This window comes from Gouania willdenowi, chromosome 11 (assembly GCF_900634775.1).
Source record: "Gouania willdenowi chromosome 11, fGouWil2.1, whole genome shotgun sequence".
NCBI lineage: Eukaryota > Metazoa > Chordata > Actinopteri > Blenniiformes > Gobiesocidae > Gouania > Gouania willdenowi.
This window is the reverse complement of record NC_041054.1, coordinates 3,784,801-3,800,545: the sequence shown is the minus strand read 5'-3', so window position 1 is coordinate 3,800,545 and position 15,745 is coordinate 3,784,801. Positions and strand designations below refer to the sequence as shown.

The following is a 15,745-nucleotide window of genomic DNA, read 5'->3' as shown; positions in this document are numbered from 1 at the left end:
GGACATTTAATATCATTAATTACATAAAATAAAGGAAAGCTGAAAAGACAGACAATAAAATGGGAATGTCCTGAAATGGAATCTGTAAAAATATTAAAAGGGAAAATTGAAGACCCTACATGTGCAAGTTAAATCATTAGAGTTCCCAGTGGTAAGATTTCTTCCTATAGTATCAAATGGAAGACTGTCATTCATTAAAAGCTACTGTATAATTTATTAGATACAGAATTGTCTATTGATGCATCACAGTGATTTTTTTTACCTAAATTATCCACTCCTGTATTAACAAATCATAACCCTCATATCAAAAGTGCTCAATTAATTTTGAGATTTGATGCCTAACATATGTTTTACATAATTAAAAGAATATATATTTTCAAATATTCTTTCAAATAAAATGAAAAAATTAAAAATTAAATAAAAATGAGAAAGATGGTCAAAAAAGGGATTTGGCTTTGTTATGAGGGTGACAATATGCCGTTTGTTACAGTTTTAATTTACATACAAGAACTACATTGGAGTTATTTGATTGGTTTACCCGTCTTACCTCTGTTTCCACAGGGATACGTGAAAGCAGCCAGAAAAAAGCTGACAGCATAAAAGGCTTGAAAAGGAAAAAGGTTGTCGGTGAAAATCAGTTACAGAAGATCCCTAAATCTCCAGTGAAAAAACCCCTGCAGTTAAAGGCGCCAGAATGCACGCTCCAAAAAACGTCATCGAAGGAAACGCCAGCTTCCAGCTCTTCCCCTACTAACGTTTCTTCCCACAATCCTTCAAAATCACCATGTGAGAAAAACAACACACGGCATGTCCAGCCAGATGCATCACCCCCTGTCAAGGAGTGTTTATCCCCTGATGCTAAAGAGTTAAAGCATGAGCTAACATCTCCTCAGCCGCCATCACTTGAGCCTACGAACAAAGAAGAGCTCTCCTTGGTTAATGCTAAAATAACCGAAGCAAAAAACTGCAGAGTTGAAGAGCCTAGCTTTGAAGGAGATTCTTACCAAAGCAGTGCTCCTCTTGATGTGCTACTTAAAGCCATGGAGCCTGACTTCAGTTCGCTGGCTGAGGGAAAACCAACCATACAGGCTGCAGCTGTTGGTAAACCAGTTGCCACATTTCATTCTCAGTCCATTGGGGAAGTAGGAACAATGTCAGGTGTCAATGTTAGTCTACAGACTCGACCCTCCCATATGCCAACCTACTACATTGACAAGCAAGGGAACTTTATTGGTATTTCTACACCAATACATGGGAATGTGCAAACATCCACACAGGGTACTCCTACACTTCCTACAGCACATTTTATGCCGATTACTTCCAACCCAGAAAAACCAAGTTTGCAGATGAACTTTACTCCAGGACCATCTTCTTTAACATATGCACCTGTACCCTCTGGCTCCAATGTTTTGCCACAAAGCCAACCACCAGTTGTACAGACATGCCAGTCCCTGTCAGCCAGTGTTCCTAGTACTATTCAAGTCCCTGTTACTCCTGGTAGCAACCAAGTTCAAATGGCCACAATCATGAATTTTGGTACCGAACAAGTTTCCAAGGACCAAAAGCAGAAAAAGCCGGGAAAGTATGTTTGTGAATACTGTAATAGGGCGTGTGCTAAGCCAAGTGTGCTGCTCAAACACATCAGGTCTCACACCGGAGAAAGACCATATCCTTGTGTCACCTGTGGGTTCTCTTTCAAAACCAAAAGCAACTTGTACAAGCACAAGAAATCCCATGCTCATGCTATCAAGTTGGGTCTTATTGCACGCTCTGAATCTGGTGGGGGCTCGATGTCACAAGAATCTGACAAAGCCCTTGGGACACATTCAGAAGGGGAGGATAGTGGAGACAGTGATGAGGAGGGGAGTACTGCAGATCTGGACCCCGAATCATCACAGAGCAGTATGGCAGCTTTGTCTGACAGTAGCCTTCAAAGTACAGGTACAACCCAAGCAAGTCATGTGGAAATAGACAAATCTGGCACTTTAGAGTCAGCAAAGCCTTCGCAAGATCAAAGGACTCATGAGCCGAAAGGGACTGTTGCACTTCCAAAAGTTGTAGTGTATCCGGTTAATGTCTCCCCTTTAAGAGCTGATAGTCCCAGAGTTACAGGAACAGCTCCCGAACAAGCAGCAGCACAACGGCAACGAGATTTCCAGACAACTAATCTAAGATCGAGCATCTCTATCCTGTCTTCACTGAAAGAGGTGGATGGTACAAATCCCTCACTAGAAATAGTGAGTGAAGATGAAGATCAGCACTGCAAGTCCCCGCTATTAGGTGGTCATGCCCAGCTACAGCGACAGCAAGCTACAGACTTTTCCCAACAACAACAGCCGAAGTGTCTCCTCAGTCCTCGCAGTTTGGGAAGTACAGATTCTGGATACTTCTCGCGATCTGAAAGTGCTGATCAGGCAATGAGTCCACCCAGCCCGTTTGTAAAGATAACTCCTCCAGTGGACATTGATGTTTTAAAGAATTCACCATCCAGCATCCATCCTGTGGTTGCCACTGTAATGCAGGTCATAACTGAGCAAAGGCCTCGGCCTACAGAGGGACAGATGCGTCCACCCCTTAAAGCCAGTGCTTGGTCTTTGGAAGAACGAATATCAAAGTTGATATCCGACAATGAGGCAGTGGTAGACAATAGACAGCTAGACAGTGTAAAGCCAAGGAGGACGTCACTCTCAAGAAAGGGTAGTATTGATTCCCCTAAATCTTATATATTCAAAGACTCTTTCCAGTTTGATCTGAAACCAATGGCAAGAAGGTCCAGTTCCAGCTCAGACATTCCCAAGTCTCCTTTCACTCCCTCTGATAAATCAAAGCCAGTATTCCTTCTTTCTGTACCTTCTCAATACCCGCCAATGGACTGTCTGCCAATAACAAGAAGTAACTCTATGCCAACCACACCTGGGCATTCTGCTCTTCCCCTTAACGTTGCCCCTCTTCCCTACCCGTTGCGAATTTGTCAGTCATTTGATGAAAAAATTAGCTCACTGAGTGATGATGTATTTTCTTCTACCCCGTCAACTCCAAATCCTGCTATACATTCACGTACGTTAGTCAGACAAGCAGCTGTGGAAGATTTTTCCACAAGTGATGGTCATGGCCTCCCTACTGTTCGCTCTATGGATGAAGGCTACCATGGTTCAAGCTGCTCTACAGAACTAATACAAAGGAGTAGATCTTTTGAACATGGGCAGGACAGAAGTAGAAAACCCCAACATAATAAAGGAACAATGTACGAGTGTGAGACGTGTCGCAACAGGTACAGAAAGCTGGAGAATTTTGAAACTCACAAGAAATTTTATTGTTCTGAGCTTCATGGTCCAAAAAACAAATCAATGCCTGTTAAAGACACTGATCAAGATGTTTTTCATGTAAATGTACAGCAGCCCACAATTGCTAGATCAACCAGTGGTCCGGGAGTACTTGATCAACAGACTTCAATGAGGAAACGAAGAATATTAAAAAGTGTTGGTGATGAGGACGATCAGTCTCCGACTGACACAATTCCACCTTGTTCAGTTAGCTTTGAGCTACCCACAGTGCTACAAAATAAGGCTTTATCTCAGCATGCATTTCTGGTTGATGTACAGACCAAAATCAACCAGTCAAAACAACATCAGATTCAACTTTTAGCAAGAGGTAATAGTAGTTCTGATTCTAGACTCTCGCCAATACGAGAGACACCGAGCATGACCTCTACTAAAGTAGAAATGCAAAGGCAAGGCAGTGGTACGTCCGTCATTAGACACACCAACTCTCTTAGCAGACCCAGTTCGTTTGAGACTGAGACCGTTGAAAGAGTTTCTCCAGTTGACAGTGTGGAGAAAGATTTCCAAATCACGTCTAAAATAGATGCAGAAGCAAGTGTTCCAGCTGAGACCTATCATGAAAAATTATCCAAAACTAAAAATGTTGACTATGGAACACCAAGGAAAGAGCAGTTTACTGAGGGAACAGTGGTGGCAGTCCCTGAAAACAGTACCCCTGTCCATCAGTCTCGTCTTGTTCGTCAAAATAACATCCAAGTTCCAGAAATTCTGGTCACAGAAGATTCAGACAGAGAGCATGAAACCCAGACCACAGAGACAGTAGATAAACCGATAGATCAATTCAGTTGGCCTCAAAGGAGTGAAAGTCTGTCCAAATTACCAGCAGAAAAACTGCCACCTAAAAAGAAAAGAATCAGGCTGGCACAAATGGATCACTCCTCTGGAGATTCCAGTTTTGAGTCAAACCTCTCACGGAGCCTAAGCAGGGACAGTAGCCTTTCTCGCTGCTCTAGCATCTCAGCCTCCTTTGACAGAGATGAGCCCTCTAGGTCTGAGAGTCCTTCAAGGGGGGAGTGTGGCAGTAAAATTTGTGAGCCTCAGGGTTTGTCAGCAGCCTTCAACACCCTCGGTGTGCCGGGAATGATGAGGCGTGCTGCATCTGAGCAGATCAGTTGTAGTCAACCCTCAGTGGAAATATCATCTGACTACCGTAGCAAATCTTTTGACTGTGGCAATGTATCTCCTAGTAGATCTCTGTCGCCTGTGGGTCACCCAAAAATTGTACAACCCCCCCAGGTTCCACTAATTGAAAGAAGGCGGGGACCTTTAGTTCGGCAGATGTCTTTAAAGATAGGCCCAGAGAGTCAACAGCCTGTTCGTAAAGCTGTTGGTCCTCTAGATAAAACATTGGTTACGAATGTAAGCTCATATACTCAGAATAGACCTCACCAGATTCACATTGCCAACAGAGCCACCGTGACTCAGCCATTTATTCTGCGCACTGGAGAGCATCCATTGCAAAAGAATGAGCAAATAGTGCAAAGCATTCATTTGGGTAGCACAATTTTGCAGCCACAAGTTCATGGCCTTCCACATCCTTGGCATCAAACATCGAGGGTTCAAATTTGCCAAAAACTTCAAAAACCACTTGGTCAGATCTTAGTGTGTCATGAAAATGTCCAAAACAAGCAAGCTGACTGTGAAGAGAAGTGTTTTGTACCTAAGTATCAACTACAGTGTTCTGCTCAGAGAGCAAGCCAAACCTTTACGTTCTCCAGTTCACAGGGAACTCAGATAGTCTTGCCTGCTTTAACAATACCAATTGATGCCAATCAAAATCTGAATGTTTCAGAATCGCCTGAGAAAAGACAAAATGTATATGTAGCCCCGCAAAGTATACAGGTCTCCGACAACAAGGCACAGAAAGTCATCCTGTCATGTGGACAACAAAAGAACCAATTTAATCAAACCCACAGCACTGCCTCACCACTACCACAGATCCTAATAACACACGAGCAGGTACTTACTTCATCCTCTGTGTCAACCAAAAATGGACCCCCAACCAATATTGTACCAACTGCAAAGATAAGTCAGACTCCGACTGTGAGCACCGATAGTGTTTCAGAGGTGAAAACACCCTCTCTAGGAACTTGGCATTGGACACAGAAACTGGCATCAGTGACACTTTGTCCACAGCAGGAGCCCACGGCTTCAAGTAAACGAATGTTGTCACCTGCTAACAGCTTAGATATCTACATGGAAAAGCACCAAAAACGGGCCAAGGACGAGCATGGAGTGGCATGTTTAACTGATGGACGGTCAGTGAATTATCTAAATTACAAGATGTCTGAAGTGACTCGACAAAGGAAGTTAACACTGGTGAGGCAGGTTTGTACAACTGAACCTGTGGACAGCCCAATTGAAACTGAAGCCCCTCCTCTGCCACAGGCTAAATGTGATGATGAGAAAGACTCTGATGCTACAGACGATGTTAAACCAATGTCCCCTGATGCTGCTGGGCTAGAAAAAAACACAACTGTTATCAATGAGGAAAGCACTGATCTGCGAACTACGCTGCCTGGCCAAGCTATGGCAATGCAAACCACCCTGACTCAAAAAACACCAGAAAAAGTTGAAGGGCAGCGTTGGACTTCAGCCAAGTCCCCCATCAGACCTTCCAGTTTCCAAGGCAGTCAGGTAAAGCTGACCACATCTGTGTCTGTGATGAACACAAAAGACAGCCACCGCCTATCCTTCCCTAGCCTCAAGACTGCCACCACTTTCACCTGGTGTTTCCTAATGAAGAGGAAACCTCTTCACATTCTCCAAACTGACCTGAAGACTTCAGCATATGCTCTCTGGACTGTCAGTCCCAACAACCCGAACCCACTGGGGCTGCCCACTAAGGTGGTCATGTCTCTGTTTGATTCCAAACAGAGCTCCAAGAAAATACACTACACCTCCGCCATAAGAACGAGTGGGAAATCAGATTTATTGTCTTTCTCAGACAAGCTGAAGGATGCCATGGCCAAGGTAATGACTAACTCTATAAGGATAAATTATCTTACCATTTTATTCCTGGCTTATGTGAATTCAATAATTACATGAAATGCAACCCTTTCCAGCAGGTGTCGGTATCCCAGAGGTCTTCATCTATTGAAAGTCGAAGTGAAGCACAATCAGAAACTCAATCCACCAATGACTCAGAGAAGGACTCGGCCTCTACAGCAGAACCAAGGAGGATCAAAATATTTGACGGCGGGTTAGTGGAACCACATTACTGAAATCTTTCGTTTCATGTTACTGTTGAAATCATAATTTCCTCGGTTGCTGACAGTTGTCAACTCTGCCTTGCAATCCCACAGATACAAATCTAACGAGGAGTATGTTTACGTCCGTGGGCGTGGACGAGGTAAATACATCTGCGAGGAATGTGGAATCCGCTGCAAAAAGCCAAGTATGCTGCGCAAACACATCCGTACCCACTCTGATGTTCGGCCTTTCCACTGTGTCCACTGCAACTTCTCCTTCAAAACCAAAGGTGACATTTACGTTCTTTGTGACTGTTACAACAGTGCTACTCTCACCTATGTAAAATAGTAAAAAGTAACTAAACCCCACATTTTCACTGAAAAAAGAAAATGTAGTGTTACACACTGCCATCATAAAATAAAGTGCAAAACAAGTTTCTTTTCACTGAAACTACTGTGTAGAAGTCTCAAAGTAATAATGACGGCATTGTAACAACTGTAAGTGAGAACATTAAGAATAAATCACCCCGAGTTACTGACAATGCACAAAAATAAGAAAAAATAATTTATCCTATTGTATCAGTTTAAGCACCGATCTGAACAGATGATATGAATATAAAATGTCTTGGCTTTACACACTGCCATCATAAAATCAAGTGCATCAAATAACCATTGCAACACATTGAAAGCATTGTAACCACCACTGAAATATTGCACAAATACACAAAAATATTGATTAAATATTAAAAAAAAAAAAAAAAAAAATCAATTTAAAATCGGCACTCAAAAAATCACGATATATATCGTGAAATCGTGTTTTTTTTTCACACCCCTAGTATTGAGTAGCTAGTTAGCATAGCATATAATGTTCTTTGGTGATTTTATAGTAGAGACTGCGGGCCCCTTAACTTGTCAAGAATCCCCGCCCATAATCAAAGCATTTTTTGAATCTGGGGGGTGTACAAGCCACAGATGACTAACTTGGTTGTCCACATACTGCTGTTATTGGTTTCGGCCAATAAACACAACGTTGAAGTAAAACACATGACTACTAAAGCATCCGTGTTGATCGAGTTCGACACACGCTGCTTCAGGAGTGTGTGTTTCTATTGTAACAGCAGTAATTCATAACTACAGTCAGCTGTTTCAAATACTCACCAGAGCTGCTTAACCACATTTTTCTCCTCCTCACTGTTTTCTGACCACAGAAATTCTCCATTTAAGACGGCAGCCCATTGTTTTTTATTTGAATCAGTCGATAAGAAAACACGAGTGGAATTTGGCTCTTAAAAATTCAACTGTATTTCTAATTGAAAGCTGTGCGTCGATCAATTACTAAACTGGAAGTAAAGTTATTAATTGTGATGTGAATCGCATTATATTGAATAAAACAGTTAGACTATATAGGGTTAATGCAAAGTAATGCAAAGGTGAAAAAAACTTCAGAATCTTTGAGGAAGAGTTTCTCCGTTAAATACTTAAGCGATAACTTCTTTAAATATTCTTTGAAATCTATGTGTGTTACACCGTTGGAAAGCTTAGAAATCTCACTTCAAGAATCTATGAATAGCTCAAAACGCCTGTTTGACGTGTTCCTGGGTGTCTCAATGCACGTCACTTATCTGTACCCCCTTATATATTGTGCAAATACTTAGCATGACATCAGCTGGAAATTACCGCTACACAAGAAATACCTGTCATTATATTAATCAGTAACTATATTTTAAATTAATAGTTAGTGTCACTTATTAAACATTCACCAACACTTAATTTTCACACCAGAGGCAAGAAAGGAAGTTAAAGTGCAACAAATGTATTAATCATTTAGATCCCTTTTCATTTTAGAAACGATTTTAAACTCAGTGATTCACTGTTCTTTATCAAACTTTTCTACCCACACAACACTGCAGTGCTGTACTTGGTATCTCAGCCCACGTTTATTTCAAAATGTTTTTATCAGTTACTCATAGTTTTACTGCAGTATTCATGCTCCATAGACCTCTAAGACCTGGGTGCCTTTTTATCTCTTGCAGGGAATTTGACCAAGCACATGAAATCTAAAGCCCACAGTAAGAAGTGCATGGAGATGGGGGTGCCAGCAGGACTCATCGAGGACCAGGATGCTGAGGACTCTGGTAAACAACCCTGACACCACCTAAAAAAGACTGTGATTGATATAAAAAAAAGTATAGTTTTCTTCAAAATCCAGTGTTTATTATAGGTGGAGATTAAAAATAGTGACACATTATTTTAAATTGGATTGTGGTCCTTTCCCTGCTAGTGCTCTGTTGTTTGGTTGATTAATAGCTTTGCCACAGTCTAATTTGAGATTCCAAACACAGCTTCTTGCTCTGTTAACTCAAGGCGCATGTGGGCGGCGAGCACAGCACTTAGAAAGAGGAAATTGCTGCATCTAATTTTAGAAGAAAAAAAGGAAAGGGGAGGAGAAGCTTGAAAGCTTTTTAAGGTCCAAGTGTCTGTGTGTGTTTGTTTCCTCCTCTACTTCTGATAGAAGCTGCATAAAAACATCTCTGAATGGGAATTGTTTTAGAAAACAGGAGATGTTGAATGAGTGGAGGTGGTCAGGTTATTAAAGATGTCTTCCCTCAAGTGGTGATGACTCATTGGTTCTGCTGAACACCAACATAGTAGGGCCCTAGAAATTCCACGTTAACGGAATCACGGAATCGACCAATGAAAACGGAATCCGCTGATGAACTTGGAAATTGACAGAATAGGGATGAAAATCCATCACTGTGAGGCAAAGAACATTTTTTTTTAGGGGGCATATGTTTCCCAGGGCTGGGTGATATGGACCATATTTTTCTCAAAATGGCAATATATAATATAAATCTGGATATCTTTAACTCCATAAAGTCTCACCAGACAATTCTGGGTTAAATTTGCTGATGCAAAATGCCACACAGGCACATTTATTAACAAACAGCTGCACAATATGTGGAAAATTGCAAAGGACACTGTTTGTACTCTATGAATAATATTAAATACTTGTATGATGTGATTTGTGTACTGCGTGATAGTATAAATCAAAACAAGTTAAATTAAAAAAAAAAAGATATATCTCGATATAGACGATATTGTCTTTTTCTATATCGCCAAAATAGAAAACTTGATATATCTTGAATCACGATATATTGCCCAGCCCTACCGGGGACCGCTCATTAGGTGCACTGCCCCCCTCCAGTCCTGGCCGCTTCAAACACAGCCTAAACCACCCGAGACACCGTCTAAACTGACAAAAAAAAACTACGCAAATTAAGTTGAATTTAGAAAAAAATGTAATTGATTTTATTGGGTATTACATTAACAGGGTTCCCGCGGATCCTTAAAAAGTCTTAAAAGGCATTAAATTCACAAATCTAAAAATAGGGCCTTAATTGTCATTAAAATGTCTTAAATTAATGTTTCAAAAGTCTTAAATTTTAACACATAAGCCTGACTTTATGATTGTAATTAGTATCACATTTCAAATTAAATTGTAACATTCTGTTTTTTTTTTTTGTGTGTGTTTTTAAATGTGTAAACAACATGGGACAATGTAAATTCAACTAAAATTGCTTGTCCAACAAATAATTTTCTTAATGGTTTTTATTTTAGTTGTTTTATAGATTTCTGGCTATTTTTCTAGTCATCTAGTGTTTTTGGAGTGATTTTGATTCTTTTCGTCTATTTTACTGTCATTTTGCGTATTTTTGTGTGTTTACTTTGGGGACTTAAAAAGTCTAATTTAATTTGACTAAAGCTGTTTGAACTCTGATTAGGTCAGTGTCTGACATCTTCTTCTATCTGCAGGCGATCGCAGTCACGTGAGCAGCGTCGAGCGCCAAGATTCAGACGGAGACGACTCCGATGGTCCTGATGATGAGGAGAACGACGAGGAGGAAGAGGAGGACAGCCAGGCTGAGTCTGGACTGTCCACTAACCCCTCAGTGTCGGCCAGTCCTCAGCACTTCCCCTCTAAAGACACGGACGTCCCCCCCAGCGCTCTGCTAGCTCAGATGTCCATCAGCTCCGTGTGTCTTCCTCTGTCCCAGGCTCCGGCCCCTGGCCCCCAAACAGACTCTGTCCCCATGATGAGCCCCGTGTCCCTCAGCAAGCAGATGTCCATCCTGTCTTCCTTCCCCACCTCTCCTCCCCCCGTCACCACAGAGTCCCACGCCTCCGACACAGAGTCAGTGCACATGATGAGCCCCGTGTCCCCCTGCAGACAGATGTCCATTGACTACCCAGACTTTGATGTCCCTCCTAGCCCCCCAGTGCCAATCAAAGGCTCCAAGCTGGGCCAGGTGAGACCCTCGTACGCTCATTGTGTCTGTCCCACCCCCTCCATGTCTGCCTCCGTCGTCCCAATCTTACACCCTCACTTCCAGTCCTGCATGCGAGCCACTAAACTGCAGTGATGAGAAGGTGAATAGTTTTACATGTTTGGTGCTTGATTTAGAACTGGTGACTGGGATTCATCTACATTAAGCTCTGACTAGAGAAAAGAGAAAAAACATGAATTGTGTAAATTGCATAAAACAATATTTTTGTTTACTACTATTACACTCAAAATCTCACTAGTAGATTACGGTATATCTAAATCCAGCATTGTGATTGGTTGTGATACTTTATAAATCCAATGGCAAACCTGAATTTGCTTTTCCCCACCCCCTTATTAGCATACACTGCTTACTAGTGACACCCCCATAAAGGGCAGTTCCTCTTAAAGAGTAACTAAACCACTTTTTTCTGCAGAATACAAATGTATTAGTGTATGAACTAATGCTGTTGATTGAAAAACTTTGACTGTTTTTCAATCAACAGCATTAGTTGTAAAATGTCAGTGACTGCCCTCTATGGGTTGAAACCAGGCTATTACAATTGATTTTTGCTATTGGCTGAGAACAAGATCATGTGACATTTTGGGACCATCTTGCATCACAAACAGCACTGTTAGCCCCGCCCCTTTTATAAAAACTAGCACCTGTGGGCTCCACAATCTGTGGTGAGTAGGTTGGATAGAGAGAAGAGTGAATAGAGAGGTGTAATGAGTAATGAGTAGCTAGTTAGCGTAGCATAGATTGTTCATTGGATATTTTATAGTATAGACTGGGCGTGTGTCTTAACTGCGCCAGGATCCCCGCCCATAATCATAGTATTTTTTTTAATTTTCCTCCTAATGGCAGGTCAGGAGAAAGCAGGGGTTTAGTTACTCTTTATAAAATATACCAAATAAGCCTTTTCACACACGGAAATCTCGCTCTCGTTCAGTTCTTTAGTTCCTCTTTAAAGTCTCGTTTTTAAAGAACAATGTGTGTGTAAAAGTGTTTTAGAACATGTTATTTTACAGTGCGTATAACATATCTGCCTTATCAATACATCCATCAACTAATTAGTGACACCTGATGTTGTTTTCACTCTGGTGATGTTTTACTAAATGAATAAAATCCTGCTTCTGTTCACAGGTTCTCTCTGCTGTAGGCCCCAGTGAACCCAGTGTCCCAGTGGACAGGGGGACACAGACCTCCATGTTTCCCACTCTGTTTCCTCATCATGTAGGGGCTCCGGCCCCTCAACCTCACACCCACCTGTTCAGCCACCTGCCGCTGCACTCCCAGCAGCCGTCCCGCTCCTCCTACAGCATGGTTCCTGTGGGGGGGATCCAGCTGGTCCCGGGGGGCCTGGCCGCGTACTCCACCTTCGTTCCCATCCAGGCGGGGCCCGTCCAGCTCACCATCCCAGCCATGAGCGTCATCCACAGGAACTCCAGCCCGCTACCGGCCCCCAGCACCCCCACCCACGCAGACGGCCTGCAGGTGCAGCAGCCAATCAGCAGTGTGGTTCCCTGCTTCCCTCTGGGTCAGGTGACCCAAACCATCCAGCCATTGGGTGTCGAGACGCTGAACCTCATGGGGCTCACTAACACAGGCCTGGGCCCCACACAGGGCCTCACACTGGGGTTACAGGTTCTCGCCGCTAACCCCACCTCACCAAACTGTGCTGGTTCTGGTCTACAGATAGTAAACATCGCTCTACCTGCCATCATCCCCTCCCTGAGCCCCCTCTCCACCCTTAGCCCCCAGCCCGGCCTGGATGCGTCTCACAGTGAAGTCGTGTGTTCACGGAACCAACCGTCTGCCTCATTCAACGCATCCAACATCGTCATCAGCTCACCAGAACCCTCCAGAGGAGCTGAGCTCACACAGACTGCAGAACAGGAGCAGAAACACGTCCCATCAGCGGCTCCAGAGTATCAGAAAAACACGTGTCCCAAACAGAACGTAAGCAACGCAGCTGCTGAACGTCTGCCTCAAAGGGCGCTGCCCGTCACCAGCTGGCAGACGACGCCCGATGACTACAACGAGGCGTCCAGTGACGATGAAGACAGACTCGTCATCGCCACCTAAAACGCTGCTGCTGCTCGTCTTTTTTTGTAAATCTTGCCACTTTGAAAGACTGAGAACAAACACTTTTCTGCACAAATCACCGTTCAAAGCACAGTTGATGTTCATACTTTACGTGCAATCACATGACGACCAATCAGTTGATTTTTACTTTCCATTGTCAGCCTCTCGTTTTTTGTACATGTTGTACAGACACTTGTGCCTTTATGGAGTTTCTTGTTTAGGAACATGTACATATTTCTTTATGAATTCAGTAGATGTTTGTGTTTATGCCACAAAACTGAAAGTAAAGAAAAATAATTAAACAAAAAAAACACATTTTATTTTGAAGAATCCATCAGTCCAGAATTTATGGAATTATAAATGTTGTTCTTGTAAATGTACATTTCTATGGATTCTGTGTACAGATGTTGTGTTCTGCTATTTATTATAATCATCTAGTGCCCATTATGGTTGTTAGGTCCATAGGTATGTGCATTATGGTAGCTTTACATTGCTGTATTGATATTCTTAACTGTATCAGTAAAAGACTTGTTTATAAACCTGAGACGTGTTTTATGATGGATCTTTGGACCTGAGAAGAAATAATTGAACCCTGTTAATGTGCTGCATTATAGTTTATTTAAATAATAGAATGTTAAATGTATCTGGTGTAATGTTGCTTTCAGGTAAAAAAAAGGACAAAACTCTGAACGCCTCAAAATGGAAGTAAGGCTATAGTAAGGCATAAAAACAGGCAAAGAAAAATTGACTAAAAACTAAAAAAAAAAACCAAAATAAAAAGTAAGGCTATAGCAAGGCATTTTTTTCGAAAAAATTCCAAAAAAAAAAATTGAGTTAGGACCATCATTAGACCCTAAAAACTACTGCAAATATAATGCACATACTTAAACTGGGCTAAAAAGGCTATAAGGCACAAAAATCGACAACAAAAAAAAAATCACTCAAAATAAAAAGTAAGGCTATAGCAAGGCATTTTTTTCAAAAAAATTCCAAAAAAAAAAAATTGAGTTAGGACCATCATTAGACCCTAAAAACTACTGCAAATATAATGCACATACTTAAACTGGGCTAAAAAGGCTATAAGGCAATAACAATGACAAAAAACAAAAATCACCCAAAATAAAAAGTAAGGCTATAGCAAGGCATTTTTTTCAAAAAAATTCCAAAAAAAAAAATTGAGTTAGGACCATCATTAGACCCTAAAAACTACTGCAAATATAATGCACATACTTAAACTGGGCTAAAAAGGCTATAAGGCACAAAAAATTACAAAAACAAAAATCACCCAAAATAAAAAGTAAGGCTATAGCAAGGCATTTTTTTTCGAAAAAATTCCAAAAAAAAAAAATTGAGTTAGGACCATCATTAGACCCTAAACACTACTGCAAATATAATGCACATACTTAAACTGGGCTAAAAAGGCTATAAGGCACAAAAAATTAAAAAAAACAAAAATCACCCAAAATAAAAAGCAAGGCATTTTTTTCAAAAAAATTCCAAAAAAAAAAATTGAGTTAGGACCATCATTAGACCCTAAAAACTACTGCAAATATAATGCACATACTTAAACTGGGCTAAAAAGGCTATAAGGCACAAAAATCGACAACAAAAAAAAAATCACTCAAAATAAAAAGTAAGGCTATAGCAAGGCATTTTTTTCAAAAAAATTCCACAAAAAAAAAATTGAGTTAGGACCATCATTAGACCCTAAAAACTACTGCAAATATAATGCACATACTTAAACTGGGCTAAAAAGGCTATAAGGCAATAACAATGACAAAAAACAAAAATCACCCAAAATAAAAAGGAAGGCTATAGCAAGGCATTTTTTTCAAAAAAATTCCAAAAAAAAAAATTGAGTTAGGACCATCATTAGACCCTAAAAACTACTGCAAATATAATGCACATACTTAAACTGGGCTAAAAAGGCTATAAGGCAATAACAATGACAAAAAACAAAAATCACCCAAAATAAAAAGTAAGGCTATAGCAAGGCATTTTTTTCAAAAAAATTCCACAAAAAAAAATTGAGTTAGGACCATCATTAGACCCTAAAAACTATTGCAAATATAATGCACATACTTAAACTGGGCTAAAAAGGCTATAAGGCACAAAAAATGACAAAAAACAAAAATCACCCAAAATAAAAAGCAAGGCATTTTTTTTCAAAAAAATTCCAAAAAAAAAAATTGAGTTAGGACCATCATTAGACCCTAAAAACTACTGCAAATATAATGCACATACTTAAACTGGGCTAAAAAGGCTATAAGGCACAAAAAATGACAAAAAACAAAAATCACCCAAAATAAAAAGTAAGGCTATAGCAAGGCATTTTTTTTCGAAAAAATTCCAAAAAAAAAAAATTGAGTTAGGACCATCATTAGACCCTAAACACTACTGCAAATATAATGCACATACTTAAACTGGGCTAAAAAGGCTATAAGGCACAAAAAATTAAAAAAAACAAAAATCACCCAAAATAAAAAGCAAGGCATTTTTTTCAAAAAAATTCCAAAAAAAAAATTGAGTTAGGACCATCATTAGACCCTAAAAACTACTGCAAATATAATGCACATACTTAAACTGGGCTAAAAAGGCTATAAGGCACAAAAATCGACAACAAAAAAAAAATCACTCAAAATAAAAAGTAAGGCTATAGCAAGGCATTTTTTTCAAAAAAATTCCAAAAAAAAAAAATTGAGTTAGGACCATCATTAGACCCTAAAAACTACTGCAAATATAATGCACATACTTAAACTGGGCTAAAAAGGCTATAAGGCAATAACAATGACAAAAAACAAAA

General features: G+C 40.5%; 1 protein-coding gene across 7 annotated transcripts in view; it reads left to right on the top strand.

Moving 5' to 3' along the window:
* hivep1 (HIVEP zinc finger 1) overlaps positions 1–13,486 on the top strand; it is a 72,867-nt gene extending 59,381 nt beyond the window's left edge. For 4 of the 7 annotated variants that reach the window (XM_028460815.1, XM_028460812.1, XM_028460814.1 and 1 more), the window contains exons 4-9: positions 562–6,314; positions 6,407–6,543; positions 6,647–6,822; positions 8,566–8,667; positions 10,346–10,839; positions 12,001–13,486. In XM_028460815.1, the coding sequence (XP_028316616.1) occupies positions 562–6,314; positions 6,407–6,543; positions 6,647–6,822; positions 8,566–8,667; positions 10,346–10,839; positions 12,001–12,942 (7,604 nt within the window). In that variant the 3' untranslated portion in view covers positions 12,943–13,486. Of the gene's footprint in view, positions 1–561; positions 6,315–6,406; positions 6,544–6,646; positions 6,823–8,565; positions 8,668–10,345; positions 10,961–12,000 lie in introns of all 7 variants that reach the window. The other 3 variants (XM_028460816.1, XM_028460818.1, XM_028460817.1) reach the window with 3 other exon arrangements.
* The last annotated feature ends 2,259 nt before the right edge of the window (positions 13,487–15,745 follow it).